The sequence below is a fragment of the Neopelma chrysocephalum genome, unplaced genomic scaffold (assembly GCF_003984885.1).
Source record: "Neopelma chrysocephalum unplaced genomic scaffold, ASM398488v2 Primary Assembly neopelma1_24, whole genome shotgun sequence".
NCBI classification, from domain to species: Eukaryota; Metazoa; Chordata; class Aves; order Passeriformes; family Pipridae; genus Neopelma; species Neopelma chrysocephalum.
In genome coordinates this window covers 34,945,930-34,962,627 of record NW_020897693.1, presented here as the reverse complement: position 1 = coordinate 34,962,627, position 16,698 = coordinate 34,945,930, and the positions used below count along the sequence as shown (strand labels likewise).

At 41.2% G+C, this 16,698-nt stretch overlaps 1 protein-coding gene across 2 annotated transcripts in view; it reads left to right on the top strand.

Annotated features, from left to right (window-relative positions):
* The window catches only part of POMT2 (protein O-mannosyltransferase 2), a 33,021-nt gene that overhangs the window by 10,907 nt on the left and 5,416 nt on the right, over positions 1-16,698 (top strand). Inside the window, exons 8-20 of one of the 2 annotated variants that reach the window (XM_027672407.1) lie at positions 301-383; positions 1,497-1,606; positions 3,598-3,664; positions 4,309-4,378; positions 5,799-5,877; positions 6,640-6,791; positions 11,044-11,135; positions 12,200-12,276; positions 13,413-13,484; positions 13,627-13,686; positions 13,894-13,999; positions 15,357-15,497; positions 16,106-16,220. In XM_027672407.1, coding sequence (XP_027528208.1) covers positions 301-383; positions 1,497-1,606; positions 3,598-3,664; positions 4,309-4,378; positions 5,799-5,877; positions 6,640-6,791; positions 11,044-11,135; positions 12,200-12,276; positions 13,413-13,484; positions 13,627-13,686; positions 13,894-13,999; positions 15,357-15,497; positions 16,106-16,220 — 1,224 coding nt within the window. Of the gene's footprint in view, positions 1-300; positions 384-1,496; positions 1,607-3,597; positions 3,665-4,305; positions 4,379-5,798; positions 5,878-6,639; positions 6,792-11,043; positions 11,136-12,199; positions 12,277-13,412; positions 13,485-13,626; positions 13,687-13,893; positions 14,000-15,356; positions 15,498-16,105; positions 16,221-16,698 lie in introns of both variants that reach the window. The other variant, XM_027672400.1, reaches the window with a different exon arrangement.

Below are 16,698 nucleotides of genomic sequence, written 5' to 3'. Positions count from 1 at the left end.
TCAGTTTATTTGTTATAAGAACACTCAAAGACCGGTATGGTGCTTTTATGCAGTGCCAGCAGCTACATTTTTGTGACCTCAAGTCCTTGCAGCTCTGGACAATTTCCTGCAAGACTATCTCTCTGCTGTGATTCACAACATTAGAGGTGCATCTAAGGGAACTGCATTCATTCTTCTTCTGATGTCCTGTCTGCTTTTGTTGTTTTTCCTCTGTAAAAACAATGTGGTAATGCATGACAGAGATTTGTGTGCTTTTTTATCTGCATTCTGAATTGTCACATTCTTTGCTATGTTTTGTAGTGGCCCTGGGGATGGTTTCTTCAGTTCAGCATTTCAGTCCCAGCTGATTGGGAACAATCTTCATAATGTCTCCATTCCAGAGCGTAAGTGTCCAAATGAGTAAACCAGTCTGAGTGTTGTCAGTATACATGGGGGTTTAAATAAAATGGCATCTCCTGTGACTCAGTACAGGACAGTGCAGATTATGCCTTCATGGTTGTGCTTAGATCCATGCTGTTCCTCTGGGCAGTTTTACGTATTGACAGAAAAGAAGAAGGCTGTGTTCAGTGCATGGTCACTAGCTGTTTCATCATATTCCTTCAAAAGGGAAAGATGCCATTTTGAGGGATTTGACTGTTTTGTGTGCATGCATCTTGTTATTTTTTGGCCTTAATATTGCTTGAGACAACAAAAATATATTTGTCCTATTCACCATAAGTTTGTAGGGTATTCAGATGTGGGATTTGTTTTCAAAACATGTGTAAATGAAAAGTATCAGCTTCTTTGTGACCCAGTGTCCCCCTGGTCCGTTGTGTTCTATTCAGCATGCATGTGAATTTACGGGAAAGATGGCTCTGTGATTGTTCCCTAATCCTCAGGTTGGCTAGGGACTACTGAGCCTTTAATCTGGTTTAACTGTCTGACACTTCATCTTTCCTCTGGCTGTTCCCTGCTCCAGAACTGCTACTGGAAGAGCATCAGGTCCGCTCTCCAAGACAGAGTTCTCTCACTTGTGTTGGGAGGCTATGAAGGAAGGTGTCTTAAGCCAGGGTATCAGCTCTGCTATCTGATAGCTCAACTTGCCTTCCTTCCCTCTTGTATGGCCGTAGGGGTCAGCAATGGAGTGCTTCAAAGTAGTCATGTGCTTTTCAAACTTGATCATGTTTTAATTTCATCATATACTCTTGGAAAACCATCTCAAACCTCCCATTATTGAAATTACATACAAAAGAACTAGCACTTCTGTTTATGTTAAAACTCAGTGGGAGCGTTTTAAGTGTTTAAGCCAAATGTTATATAACAGTTTCACTGAACTGTGGTTGGGGATGGAAGGTAAGCTTGCAATGAGCCCTGTGGAGTAACGTGTCAAACAGGAAACAAGCTTCATCAAAACGGACAGGACAATGTACGTCTAATGGGAGCACTGTAGACTAGCTGGGGGAGATACTTAGAGGAGAACTGCCTTATGCCTTTTTTCCTCCTTCCTTCTCATGCAGACTTGGCATATGGGTCTGTGATCACAATGAAGAACCTTCGGATGGCAGGGGGATACCTTCACTCTCACTGGCACCTCTACCCAGAGGGCGTTGGGGCCCGCCAGCAGCAGGTCAGTGTGCTGTGGTCGTATTGCCTGTGACTGCAACCATTGGCTCGTTCCCTATGCATTTAGCATTAGAGGCCAATGTGACAGGAGCACATTGTGTTTATTTAGCATCTGTTACCCCCTCAGTGCCACAACTGTGTGCTTGGCCTGGAAGTGTGACTAAAAAGGAGGTCTGAAGAGAGTCTACCACATTGCACCAGAGAGGTGACTTACAGTAACAAGGCCTTGCTGTAATACAAGACCACCGTCCATAAATGGAGGCCAAGAGGACTTCAGAATAGTCTTCCATATGAAAGTTACCTCAAGGAAGGCTGTAAAACTTATGTTTAAAACAAATACATTGTGTTATAGATTTTGTTGCCTAATATTAAAAGCAAGGGACTAGAACTGTTGTGTATTGTTTTTACTCCAGCCTCTGGTCTCTGTGACCTTACATGAATTCCTCTCTTTTGTGCCTTGCTTTCTGTATGTGTCACCAAAGAATTTGTAAGGCTTTGCTCATTAAATTGGATATCTGTACATTTGTAAGCTAATGTAGCCATAATGAAAGTATCTGAACTGAGGGCTTCTCATTGAATGATTAAGCAATAAGTGAAAGTAGAAATCAGAAATCATGTAACTATCCCTAATTAAATAGTACAAAAATTAAGTGAATTTCTTATTTTTGTCCATCATCATCAAGCTTCACAAATCTTTGCAGCTTCTGCACCTTTCCCAAGATATATTTTACAACTGTTCTGAGCTCCTTGAAAGAAAGTTGCCAGAGAAATCAAGTGTTTGGTTTTTAATTCCCTTCTGTCTCTGTGGTGAGGAGGAAGTTTTCAGAAGTGACAGCTTTATCTCAATCTTCTTCTGCTGTTTGTCACAATGAAAATTTCTAATACTCTCATGTTACATTGATGTTTATTACAGTAGATGGAGATGTCATACCAAAACTGGCAAAATTCAAGTGCATAGCATGCCTTATGACACTAAAAGCAGGGAAGGAGAATTTGGAGAGGACACTAATGGGAGTTCCTTGAGGAAAGTGGGAAAGGGTGGAGATTTCCCCCCTGTGCTCCCTGCCCTGGTGGTAGGACAAGGGTAGGTTTCTGGGAGAGTTTTGGGGCTCTGGAGAGGGGAAGAGAATTTAGAACTTGGAGATTTAGGGAGGAAAAAGTGATCTCTTTGCCTCTACCTTTCCCTCCTCTCCTGATGGCTTAACCTCAAGGTATGAGGTTCTACCTCCAACTCTCCCTTTTTACCTCACCCTCAGACACTCCTCTGTGTTCTCTCACCCACCCGCTGGGACATCTGCTCCCATCTGAGTGGGAGGCACAGGTCTGGGTCTAGGCTAGAGTCCCACAGAGCAGGGCTTGCTGCTGCTGGAAGAGGAGAATGAGCCAAAGGGGCTTAGTTTCTCATGCTGTGGGGGCAAGCATCCTGGAATAAGATGGTCTGTCGTGTCCATGGTAGCAGTAGGCACAGTTACTCTGTGTGAGGCTGAGCAGGCTGGCAAGGATTAGCTGTGTACCATGTGCAGCTCTAACAGCTGATCCCTGAATCTTACCTTGCCTGGATCTTTTGGCAGAAGTATTATGGTTGTCACAGCCTATTGTCATGCATCTCTGCTGTCTATAAAGCCAGTGCTGCTTCCATCTTCTGGTTCTGCTCAGTGATTATTCAAGAGTTCAGGTTTGGATATCCTGTTGTTGTAGAAGGACCCACTGGAGTGAGAGGAGGTCAAACTGTATGGTTAGAGGCTGTTACTCATGATGCCTGTGAACTGCAAGTGTAGTGCTTCTGAGCGTATGGGCTGTACACTGGCTAAGAGGGGTGATCTGGGTTAAGGAGTGGCCCGTAACTGACTTTCTAGGGGGCACAATCATAAAAGTAATCCCAGGATTTCTATGTTATTGGTCCATTCATTTTGGATTTCAATTTGCTGGTGAATGTGTATCTGCTATCACCAGCTTTTTTCTTGTTTCGTAAAATAATAATTGCTGTCCTTTCAGGTCACTGCCTACTTACATAAAGATTTGAATAACCTGTGGATTATAAAGAAACATGATTCAGATACAGGTAACAAATACCAATAAAGTGCCTTTTATAACTACTGCTTCAGTTTTTCGCATAAATATTCTGAGTTCCCTTCAGGACAGAGTATCCTTCATGGATGTGAGAGGGAGAGGAGGAAGGACAGGGGGAAACTGGCTCCATCTTGATTTATGTTGCGTGTGTCTACTGTGTTTTTGGTTCTTCTCTAGATTGTACAGTTGAAATAAATAAGCTTTTCTCAGCTTATGGTTGCATTGACAATTTTTCAGCTGGGTAGGGCCACAAATAACAGCAGAGAGGAAATTAGTCTGAACTCAGTATTTTTTGCAATCTGTTATTGTGGCTGAGAGTCCTGTGGAAGTTGGGTCCTGGTACATTCTGGTACACTGTATTTAACAGATTTTTGTGAATGATTGCTTGGGACAAGATAAGAGTGCTGAACGTGACAATCTATGGTTTGTACATACATCTGTTTTAAAATATTACGTAGTGTAGCTAAGGCATGTTTTCCCTGTCAGTTTCCTTTTTTTTTACCCGCCACCTGTGTATCCACACAAAGTTGTTTGCTTGTATTGTCTGCTTCAGGCATGAGCATTAACAAGAAACTTTCTAAGACCCTGATATGTTCGTCAGTACATTGATATAATTAGTTTGCCTTCCTTCAGCAGATCTGTCAGACCCCTTGAGCCCTGTGGAGTTTGTGAGGCATGGAGATATTATTCGTCTGGAACATAAAGAGTAAGGATGATTTCTGGGATTCAGAGATTACATGATTGAATAGAATTTGTGGGAGATTTGTCCTGCTGGAGATGATGTGGTTAGGCCAGCACAAGCAGGCTGTGTGACGGAGGTATCTGTGTATCTGCATTTCCAGTGTGAGGTTTGTAGAGGTTTTTTTCTATGGTTTATGTTTGAAAGGTGTCTTAAATAGGTAACTTTTAACAGAACAACACAACTTTATTAGAAATACCTATGTAAGCAGCAGAGAGATTAGTTCTGCTCTGTGAGGTGTGATACTCAGAGGTAACTCTTTTGCAGAGAAGCAATTCTGAAACCCTCATTGGGTGTGGGCTTGTGCCCACTCTCTGAGTTTTCTAGGCAAATAAAGAGAGAGGGGGTTTTTTTGGTGTACTGCATGTATCCTGTTCCTACATGCATAGGCAGTATCCACCTGCTGAAGTTCTGAACAGCGCTGAGATCACAGCAGTGAAACACTGAATGAAAATATCAGCTGGTGCCTTCCCTCTCTGCAGGGAATACCTAAGAGGAACCAAGTCACCCTAGTGACTTGATATATGGTTTTTGTCTAGTCTAATATCACTGTGCCAAAATGCCTCGAGCTTTCACAGCTTTGATTTCATAACAGAACCTCAAAACTTGTGAGCCAGGAAATCACGTTATGTTGTATTCAGTATGGCATCTGCACAGATAATTGCTTAGGTTTCCGAAATTATTATAAGACCATTTTTTAAAAATTCCTTGAATTTGGGGATTTACTATCAAATATACGATAATGAGTATGATAAAAATTGATTAGGCAAAATTGGTTAAGTCGTGGTGAGGTCTCCAGAGCAGGTGAAGCAGCGGTGCTGCGGAAGAGATGCAGCAGGTGGCGCTCGTGTTAAGGACTGACCGGGATATGGCCAGAGTTCTCTGGTTGCCTCAGTCACTAGTCTGCCAGGGCGGGAGGCTGGCTACCTGCGCCGTGCTGGTGCTAATGGTGGCCACTGATTCCCACTAAATGGTACAATCTTTCTCCTCAAAAGCAAAACTGGTGATCATAGAAGGTCAGGATCTTACTTTTCTTTTTACAAGAGCAAGTCTGTTTGTCCCACCTTTATTGTTAAAAAAAAAAAGTCCACAGCAAAACAAAAACCCAACAATGTCTTCACTTGGAGGTGATAGATTGTAGCTTGAGGGTTCTATTTATTCATACTGTCATCCTTTTCCATCACTGCCTAGTGTGACATAAGCTCAGAGTCACATGATGGGAAGCGACAGATGCAATCAGTGTCCCCCATCCTGTTTAGGCTGAATCCTACCTGCCCTCAGCTGGAATTCAGTGGTTAGAGCAGTGGCCAATCTCTGAATGACTCAAACCAATGTTCTAATTACAAATTGACAAGGTTCAAAAGTTTGACTTTTAATTTTATTTCAGAACTTCTAGAAATCTGCACAGTCACCAGCATGAAGCTCCCCTGACGAGGAAGCATTTTCAGGTCACTGGCTATGGAATAGTAAGTGAAGGCAAGATAGAAGAAAAGCTCCTTTTAGGGAGAGTTCGTATCATGCCAAGGGGATTTATTGTTGGTTTTTTTAGTTTGTTAGCCAAGGTGATAGATGGGCATCTGCCATCCTGAAGGAAAAACTGATTTAGTGTAAAATGGCTTATCTCATATTTAAGGTCTATTTAATGTGAACACAGATAAAAAAAAAATTTAAACTTTTACTGCCAGTCTAGTTTTGGCAGCATTCAACTCCAGAAATGACAAACTGAGCAACCTTGAAGTTGCTCTGACAAGTATTGTTTTATGTATCTGGCCTTGTCACATAGACAAATGCCTTTTTGAAAGAATGATGACAGAATTTTGAATCATGAAAATGAAATCTGCTTTACAGGCTGAATTTCCAAACGCAAGGATCTGTTGCCTAAATCCCTTTTATGAAGCAGCCAAGTTACCCCTGTTTATGCTGTAGTTCTGAGCCACAGTCAAGCATGAATTGGAAGAAAAAAAATTGAAGTTGGCAAGATAAAGATGTATTTGTGAATGCTTGCTCATGTCTAGAATGATCTCCTCCTGATGGGGAATCTCTTCTGTGAAGTCTGAGTGAGAGTAGTCTGGGCTCGTTTGTTTAGCTTTGCCACCATTACAGTTTCTGAATTTCTTATTTGCAGTGCTTCGATTCTGTATGTTTTCTAGTTTGGGGGGGGAGTTGTTTGGGGTTTTTTTCTCTTTTTGTGATTTTTTTTTTTCTGCAATGCTATGTTTGTATGATAGAATGGAACAGGAGACTCCAATGATTTCTGGCGGATTGAAGTGGTGGGCAGAAAGACTGGGAAGCTCATCAAAGTCCTACGGAGTCAGATCCGGTTAATCCATGTGGCCACGGGGTGTATATTGGGCTCTTCTGGAAAGACTCTGCCAAAATGGTAAATAGTTTGTAATCCCTCTCCACCCCTGCAAGGCCTTGAGCTGACATGTTCCTTTACTCAATGACACTTTTAAACTAAGAAATAACCACATTTCCTCCATTTTTTAAAAAAAATAAAAATAGAACTAGCAGGTACTAAAAATATAATCAGAGGGGAAGATCTGGGTTAGGGTTATGCAGTCTGTTACAGTGAAGGTATCATCATGGCTTGGCTTCACAAATGAAGATTTGGGAAGGACTCTACCCACATTTGCTACAAGTGCGCTGGTGGCTAAAGAGGCCAATGTGAGACAGACAAGATTGGTTGCAAAAGGCACAACAGAAAGACTCCTTGGATGGTATCGGCAAGACATGATTCTTTCTGCGTTGTCTTTTCTCCCCAAGAGTGATCCTGCGTGGGTTCTCAAAGGAAGCAGCAGCGTAATAGATGGTGTGTCTCCAGACCTCCCGATTGGAGGCCAGAGTAGACCACTTATGTTGATCTATATGGCCGAGGCTGAGATGTTGTTTCAGGGAGTCCTTGTATCTTCTCTTCGGGGCTCCTCTCTTGCGGCAGCCAGTGGCAAGTTCACCATAAAGCAAGATCTTAGGGAGGTGGTGGTCCTTCATCCTGGAGACTTGTCCTGCCCAATGCACCTGTGTTCTCAGCAACATGGCCTCAATACTCGTAACTGCTGCCTGTTCTAGAACAGATGTTTTAGTCACATAATCTGACCAGTGGATGTTTAGGATTGTACGGAGGCAGCGTTGATGGAAGCGTTCTAAGAGTCGCAGGTGGTGTCGGTAAATGACCCATGATTCGGACCCATATAAAAGAGTAGACAGCACTATGGCTCTGTAAACACTGATCTTTGTGCTTTACTTCAGGTGTTTATTTCACCAAACTCTTCTATGAAGTTTTCCAAAAGCTCTATATGCCTTTGCTAACCTGTTGTCTATCTCTCTGTCAATCTTACTATCCGAGGAGATGAGGCTACCTAGGTAATTAAACTGCTGGACTGATTTGAGTTCTGATTCGCCAATGGTGATATGGGGATGATGGAAGACTTCCTGAGGTGCAGACTGATAGAAAACTTCTGTCTTCTTTAAGCTGACTTCCAGCCCAAAAAGCTCAGCAGCCTCAGCAAAGCAGGATGTTAAACGCTGCAGAGCCGCTTCTGTGTGAGTGACGAGGGCAGCATCATCAGCATAAAGCAGCTCCCAGACAAGATGGTTTAAAGTCTTAGTATGGGCCTTCAGTTGCCTTAGGTCAAATAGGCTTCCATCAGTACGATATCGAATGGAGATACCATCTTCTTCATCAAGGTCTGCCGTGGCCCTTTGGAGCATCATGCTGAAAAAGATTGTGAATAGGGTTGGTGCAAGAACACAGCCTTGTTTCACACCACTGGTTATTTGAAAGGGCTCAGAAAGTGCATCACCGTATCTGACTTGGCCACACTGATCCTTAGGAAGTGAGATGATCATTTTAAGGAACTTGGGGGGACAACCTAAACATTCCAAAATCTGCCACAGACCTTTTCTGCTCACAGTATCGAAAGCCTTGGTGAGATCAACAAAGGTTACATAAAGACCTTTGTTCTGTTCCCTACACTTCTCTTGCAGTTGTCTGAGAACAAACACCATGTCTGTGGTGCTCCTGTTGGCTCTTGTACCACATTGGCTTTCAGGTAGAATTCCTTCTGCTATAGCGGGTGTTAGTCTGTTCAAAAGTATTCTTGCCAGGATCTTGCCAGCAGTGGAGAGCAGAGTAATACCCCGGTAGTTTGAGCAGTCTGATTTATCTCCCTTCTTCTTATACAAGGTGATGATGACTGTGTCACGTAGGTCTGATGGTAGTACACCTTGTTCCCAAACAGCGCACCACAAACTCGTGAAATTTAGCATGGAGTGCTTGGCCCCCGTGCTTCCAGACTTCAGGTGGAATTCCATCAACTCCAGCTGCCTTGCCAATTTTCACCTGCTGTATGGCCTTAAGAGTTTCTCCCATAGTAGGGACAATGTCCAATTCATTCTTCAGCAGTTGTTGTGTAATGTACTGAATTGCTGAGTCTTGCACTACATGGCTAGTACTGAAAAGAGTCTGAAAGTGTTCAGACCAACGATTCAGAATGGAGGTTTTATCTGTGAGAAGCATTTGACCATCTGCGCTGAGTAGAGGGCTTTGGACCTGGTATGTAGGCCCGTATGCTGTTTTCAAGGCCTCATAGAATCCTCTGTAATCACCCATATCTGCACATAATTGAATTTTTCCTGCTAGATTGATCCACCACTTGTTCTGGATGTCACGGAGTTTCTGTTGGAGCTTGCTGCATGCGAGACAAAAGGCTACTTTTCTTACATGGCAAGATGGCTGAGCAAGGTGTGCTTGGTGAGCAGTTCTCTTTTTTCTCAACAATTCCTGGATCTCTTGATTGTTTTCATCAAGCCAGTCCTTGTTCTTCTTGAAGGAGAACCCTAAGGATTCTTCAGAGGACTGCAGGATGCAATTTTTAATGTGCTGCCAAAGTGATTCAGGAGAGGGATCTATGAAATGATCTTCGAGCCTAATTTGAAGATTTGCCTGAAAGCTGTCTCTCACTTTAGCTGATTGAAGATTGTTAACTTGGAGTCTCCTCCTTGGAATACCGCCCCTTTTAGGTTTGAACTTAAGGTTCAATTTAAGTTTACAGTGCATAAGTCGATGGTCTGTTTGGTATTCTGCACTAGGCATCACGTGGGTATGGTGAACATCGCAAACATCTCTCTGTCGCACCAAGACATAATCAATGAGGTGCCAATGCTTGGATCTAGGATGCATCCAGGTTTGTCTCTAAAAAATAATATGCCTTACTAGGGGATCCAGGAATGGCATGGACATAGATCTTGTCATCTGATAAGTCCAGGAGGGGATGACAGACGTGTTCTTTAAGTCCCATTTTATCCTTAGGGTTCACAAAAATTGCTAGAAACCGGGGCAGTTCATGCTGTTCCGTACCATAATCATCAAAATTTTATTGGTATTAATTTGTGTTGTCGTTGGAAGACCTTATGCCATTTTTGCATGCAGCATCTGAAGCAAGGGCAATGGTTACAAGTTGCTATTAGCAGGGGTCAGGATTTTCTGTCCTGGAATTATGTATCTTCATCATTAAAATGACATGTATGCAGAGACACCAAGACTAATGACAAGCAAGCTGCCATATCTGCAAAGCTGTACTGTGTGGGATGCTAACATGGATCTGGAAGCAGCAGGCTGTGTAGTCATGTTGCTTCTGTTTCCAGAGCTGCCTATGTTTCTGCTAGCTTAGATTTCCCTTCACTGTGTTATGGTAAGACCAGATTATAAGGAATCCTGTGGATGCTGAATCATAGTGAGCGCAGGCAGGTACCTATGGTGACTGCCTGGTCAGGAATGCAAGTGCCAGTTAGACTTCACCATAAAACTGGACTCATATGTAAATAATGTGTTTGGTTAAAAAGACAAAAAAGACAGTCTCTGTCAAGAGCATTCAGAAAAGGTTGTGATTTGGGGTTTTTTCCACCAAAAACTTACTCTGTGAGTGGAAGTTATTGCCACAAAATATTGATGATACTAAGAGCTAAGGGGAAAAAAATACTTGTTAACTGCAAATAGGGATGGTTAGAGTATATTGGATTTTTATATTTCTTTTTAATTTAAAGAGTAGTAATCACTGTTCTTCCAAGTAAGGTAATTAATTAATGGATTAATTAATTAATGGTGGTTGATAGAAAATTCCTTATTAATCTGTAACATTACTGTAGGATTTGATGCACTTCCTCCCAAAGTCTTTGATGTGACCTGCTAGAAATAGGGTGACAGACTAAAGAACACTTATTGGTATCTCCTAAGGTAATTCTTTTGTTTCTGTAATACAGTTGTTGTAGGCATGGATTCATTTAAATTAATGATGGTGATTTTCTTCTGGAGGGACTATAAAGGTTGAACTGACGCACTTGCTAGTTGTGAATGTGCGTCACTTTCAAAAATCCCACCTATGGACCTAGGTTTTTTTAGATGTCCAAAGTTAGAAAGGTGGTTCAAATAGTAGAATTTTGATGTTGGCTGCCTTGCAAATCTGCTTTGGTTTCTGCGTGGTTCTTAGAGCATGTAAGAATGCAACTGCTGAGGTTACATGATATGATAGGTGTTGTGGAGAAGTATAAAGCTAAATGGGAAAAATCAGACATGAACTGGAAATATTGAGTGTTCTTGTGGGGTGGTGGTTAACTGTTCTGCTGTTCCTCAGGGGTTGGGAACAAGTGGAAGTCACCTGTACACCATACGTGAAGGAGACTCCCAATTCTCTCTGGAACTTTGAAGATCATATTAACCCTAAGTGTAAGTAATTTATTTCCTTTTAGTTTGAGAGTGCATCTTGGCTTGCTGTTAAAGGAAGGGATGAGCTATCATATGGCAATAACTGGCATTCAGCATTTGGAATATGTGTCTTCTTTCCCAGTTTAAGTGCAAACTTGCTGAACTTTGGCCATTGCAGAGTTGCGGAGCCTTTTTCTGTTTCACTGTTTGTACTGCAAGCTGGTGATAATGCTTGAAGTGTAGTGGAAGTATAAAGACTTTTTTAAGGATTTTGAGATCTTCATGGGCAGCACTACAGTACAGGCTGTTATTTTTAGCATTGTTTGTTTAATTGGGAATTATTGTCATTGATGTATGTCATACATATTTCAATGATTTTTAAAAAAATCTAGGATCCACCCTGTTCTGGTGTATTTTTTTCCCCTCACTTACTGGGGACATGCTAAATAATCACTTTGCAGTACCATCAAGAAATGAATAGTGTGTGACAGAGATATGAATTTGCCAATAATGACAGATGGGCCTTGCAGCCTCATCCAGGGGTTATATGTTTCGCAGCCTCATCTGGCCTGAGTTATTCAACACAATTTTCATCCCATGAATTGCAGGTGACTTGGGCTGAGTTCTGAGTTACTAAAAAACTTACTGTTCTTCATCCTTTGAGAGCAACTGTATGCAAACCAAAGGAGAGAAATCCTGGGCTCTTGACTTGGTAGAATTTCTTGTTCTGTTGGAATCCATTCCCACACGTATGGCTCATTTACAGATAAACAGCAGCCTGTGAAGAGTATGTCTCTAATTTCAGTCAGAAATACAAATCTGTTTATTTCATGGAGTTCTATCTCTTTCTCTTGCTCCTGGAAGTAAAGGAGGAAATCTAGGAGTACATCAGTTGTAAAATTCACTGGGGGATACTTTTAAATGCAAGCCTCTATGTGTAGAATATGAATGAATTGCACAGAGAATTCAAAGAGATTCTGGAAGCAGATTTGTTGCAGAAGGAGAGAATGTAGTTTATTATGAAAGATGCAAATAAATGTAAACCATACAGACTTCCAATTTATTTTTCTCTCTTTTTCCTGCAGTGCCCAATATCAGCCTGGATGTTTTGAAGCCTTCTTTTGCAGAAATTCTGCTAGAATCCCACATGGTTATGATCCGGGTAGGATATCATTAATTCTAGATTATCATTTTCTTCCTCCTCTCTCTTGCATCAAAAAGAAGTAGCACTTTCTGAGAGATCTGGGTGATGGCTGCAAGCTAGGGCAGAATTTACATGCCTGAGCAACCTACTTGAATTTATACTTAGAAAAAGGAATGGAGCTAATTTGTCCAAGTTTGGAAGCCTTGGACTTAATGCCTGGCTCTGCTATTGGTGTGATCTGGCTACAGCCTAGTTATGTCATACTTTATTTACCTTTCTGGAAGGTTTTAAAGTTAAAATAGTATTTGTTAGGCAGGAGGATGTTACTGTGGTCAAAGTCAGGAAAATAAGCTAAGCAGACATATAGGAGAACAATAAGTGTTTGGATTGAAAATGGAAAACTTCTGATTTTTTTTGAAGTTCATCAAGATGCTGTGATTTCTGGTTTCGTCTTTATCTCTGAATATAAAAAAAAAAAGAGCAGATTTAATATTTTCAAGGTGAACTGTTCTTGCAGTCTTTTCTCCATGATTGTTTTTTGTACTCTTGGCCACAGCCCTTCTGCTTCCAGCTCCTCAATCCTTCAGCTGAAGAATGAGAAGTTACTATTTTGAGAATGGAGTCCAAGGTTTTCTTTGCTATTGTTTGTAAAGGTCTTCTCAGATTTTTAAGAGAAAGAAAGTACTCAAGGAAAGTATTGTTAGTGCTTGTAAAGTGTTATTGTAAAGCATTTCCATGGCAATCAGTGATAATGTATCTCAGGTAAGGAAGCACCTGCATGAGTTTCCATGGAAATAATCTTTCTGAAGCTTGTTTTTTTTCACAGTGGAGGGAAACTTGTCACAGTAGTCTCTTAATGAACTAAGGTCTTGCTTATGCAACATGCGTCCTTAGTAACAGAAAAGCTGGAGAAGAGAAATGAGAGAATACTGCCTCTTATGGTACCTAAAGAACATTTTCACTTGCACAGTAATAGTAAAACATTAATTTTCCTCATTGCGTTCCCTTCTGTGGAAGATGATGTGTTCATGTAAGTCAGAAAAGAGCTTTCACTCAGGAAGAGTATTGATGTGTGTTTACGTACACAGACATTTCTGGACAGGTGTTGCAGCATAACTGCCTGCTCATGTAAATTTTTGTTGACTTATCTGTAGGGAAACAGTGGCCTCAAACCAAAGGACAATGAAGTTACATCCAAACCTTGGCACTGGCCCATCAACTACCAGGTATATTGATTAGTCCACCTTCTTTTCTATTTTCAAGTGCTTTTGCAATGCCTCTAGAAGCATAGCACACCTCTTAATTGCATTGAAGATGCAATTGGACTCATGAATATCCATTTTACTTCCTTCTGATCTCTTTCCTCAGGGCCTGCGTTTTTCTGGTGTCAATGAGACGGATTATCGTGTCTATTTGCTGGGAAACCCAGTAAGTTGGAGTGGGAGGTTCCAAGTCAATGTCTTTAGCAAATTTTAGCTTAGTCTTGCTTCTTCCATTGACAGTGTTTCTCTTCCTTCTCCTCCTTTTGGACAGTCTCTCTTATGAGTACTCTTAATGTTTGCATGTAACTTTTCATTTCCTCTCACATGCACGTGTCCACCAGAAAGTCCCAAATCTTTATTTTTTCCTGTGTAGGTGATTTGGTGGCTAAATCTGGTCACTATGGGGTTATATTTTCTGATAACAATTTGCACTGCAGTGGCACTGAAGAGAGGTGTCCAACTGACATCTGAACTCAAAGGTAAGGTCAGTCTTCCTTTTCATAACTGCCTTTTGCAGACACCTGAAAAGTGAATAGATGGCAGGACTTTGTGTGTCAAGGGTGGGAAACCACTGAGCTTGAATTATTGAGCAGTGTCCACAAGGAAAAGAGTGGGATCTTCATGTGTTAAATAGTTTAATGGTGAACAGCACAGATCTTCAACAGAAATGCTACAAGGGATACAGGCCAGTTGGATCAAAGTCCTGTTGTGAAGGTCTGCATGTTCTCTGTACTACTGTAGTATGCACAGTGTTTTAAAATGAGAAATGTTTCCCGATCTTCTTGCAAAGCAAATGGCAAATGCAAGAGATGCAATGGTCCTTTTTTGGATCATTGTAGAGGTAGAGCTATTCACAAACCCTAATAAGTCATATTTTGACCATTCCAGTTTACTTCAATGGTTACTTCATTTTGTAACTCTCCTTGTGGGAAGTAAATTCTAAAATGTGATGGGAAACTACTCAATTATAGAATAAGTTATTGGCTAAGCTGTATGCAGACACCAGAGCTCTCACTCTTCCCCAGGCTCTGAAAGCTAGGCAACATTTCTTTCCAGGCAAAGTGATCATCTGGATGGCTCATAGTCTCATTGCAGAGAGAATAAGAAACATCAGTAACTGGAGTGACCTGATCAGTCTGATGTATGCCCTGAGGAACTGCACGTTTGGTCTTAACATACAGCATAATCAACCTCCTGCCAGTCCCTTGAGATTTATGTGTCTATATTTTTTCTCTTTACTGTTCTCCTGACAAGTGTTTGTAGTGTAGGGATAGGTGCAATCATGCAAGACTTTGTAATGGAAAGCTAGAACTTGTTTTGCTTAGAAAAACTGCAGAATGCCTTTTCAAATGGGTTAGATGTTTTTTTTACTTCCTTCTGCATTTCAGAGATTGTTACAGGAAAAAGCTGTGAGCAAGATATGTGTCTCTGTAGTGTGCAGACAGATAACATGTTTGCAGACATGTACAAGGCCTCCTTGGGAAGGTGACGGAGAATCAGAGAGGATAAAGGGGGCCCTGAGGGGGCAGGAACTTGCCTTTTGCCCCTGAAGATCCAATGCATGCTGCATCATAAAAAAGTGGTCCTTGCACCTGAAATAAACCTTTTTTATAATCCTTCCACTGCCTTGGCATTCTTGGGAAGAATACCTGCATATGTTTACCTTACAGTATGTTTATAAAGAATGCAGCCAGGATGTTGCAGAGGCTTGAAGCAATTTCAGACCAATTAATGACTTCCTGCAAAGATCTTTCCTATTGAGTTTATTTAGTGTGTTAAGGTTTGCAAATAGGAACTGTAGCTGAGTTTTTCTCTGTCTGTATACCTGTGTTCCAGAACTATCCAGAGTCGTGCTACGTGGTGGAGGGCAGATCACACTGGGTTGGCTCCTTCATTACCTCCCTTTTTTTATGATGGGACGAGTTCTCTACTTTCACCACTACTTTCCTGCCATGCTTTTTTCCAGCATGTTGACAGGTAAATACTAGAGTCTAGGAGAAGATAAGGTGGGAAAACAGGTGAAATTCCATTAAATTTAATGTTTTCAGATTAAAAAGTTTATTAATTTTAATAGGCTTTCTGCTTGTGCTTGAAAACATTGACTAATTCAAAATGTTTTTCACAAAGCACCTTGTTGTGCCAAATTGTCTTTTTTTTTTTTTCTGTTACTGCCCTGAAAAGGCAATCATGTCTAGTGTTTAGGGCATTTAAATTTAGAGATGGGATTCCTATTCTCTGCTGTTTCACTGTTTATGTATGCTTTTGTACAAGTTGCTTCCCTTTGTTTGCTTTCCCGACTTTTCTGTCATGTGTGTTTATAATTTGGTCTTGGTAGTTTTTCCTGTGATTTTGTACCAACTTAGGATCTTAAGCCCAGATCTCATTTGCATTTATTCAAATGGAAAGGTAGGGAAAAAAAGAACCTTCTGCTGATACAAAACAATCTCTATAGTTTTGAAGGTTACCAAGGTAAATGAATTTAAAATTTGAATGGTATTCTGGTGTTAACACAGCTTCATCAGCCCAGTCAGTGAACATAGCGGGGCTCTGTTCTTCCCCTGATTCCTACCTCTTCCTTCTCCTAGGAATCACCTGGGACTCACTACTGAAGTTTTGTGCTGGGTTCTTGTCACCCAGCACTACAGCTAGAAAAGTATATGGAGGGGGGTTCCTGGCACTGGTTCTGCTTATCCTGTACAGGTGAGTGCTAAAAGCTTAACTTTTCATGAATGTGTGATAGCTGCCGTCTCAATGGAAACTTAAATGCCTGTTAATTTTCCCTAGCCTTGAGTCTCTGTCTCTCTTCTCTCCTGAATTTGTCAGACATCCTCAAGCCCAATCCTAAACCCTCGATTTTTATTAGATTCAGCATCTGTGTCCCAGTAATGCTTTACAGAACATTTTTCCATTGCAGGGAATCTTTCTTTTATCCCAGCATGCAGTGTGAACACACTATTTTCCTCCAATCCCAAAATCCAGTGGTTTCTGGTTCTAGTCCCAATGATGGTGCCATATTCCTCAAATATGGGCAGATTTTTTATTGCTGTAGGTTTTATCAGCTGGCTTTTCTCCAAAACTATTGGTTTCTAAGAGAAAATACCATGTGTTATAAAACTGTTTGCTATGTATATATTGTGTTCAGCAGAGATTAGAAGGTCCCCAGTGGAGCTTAGTGCAA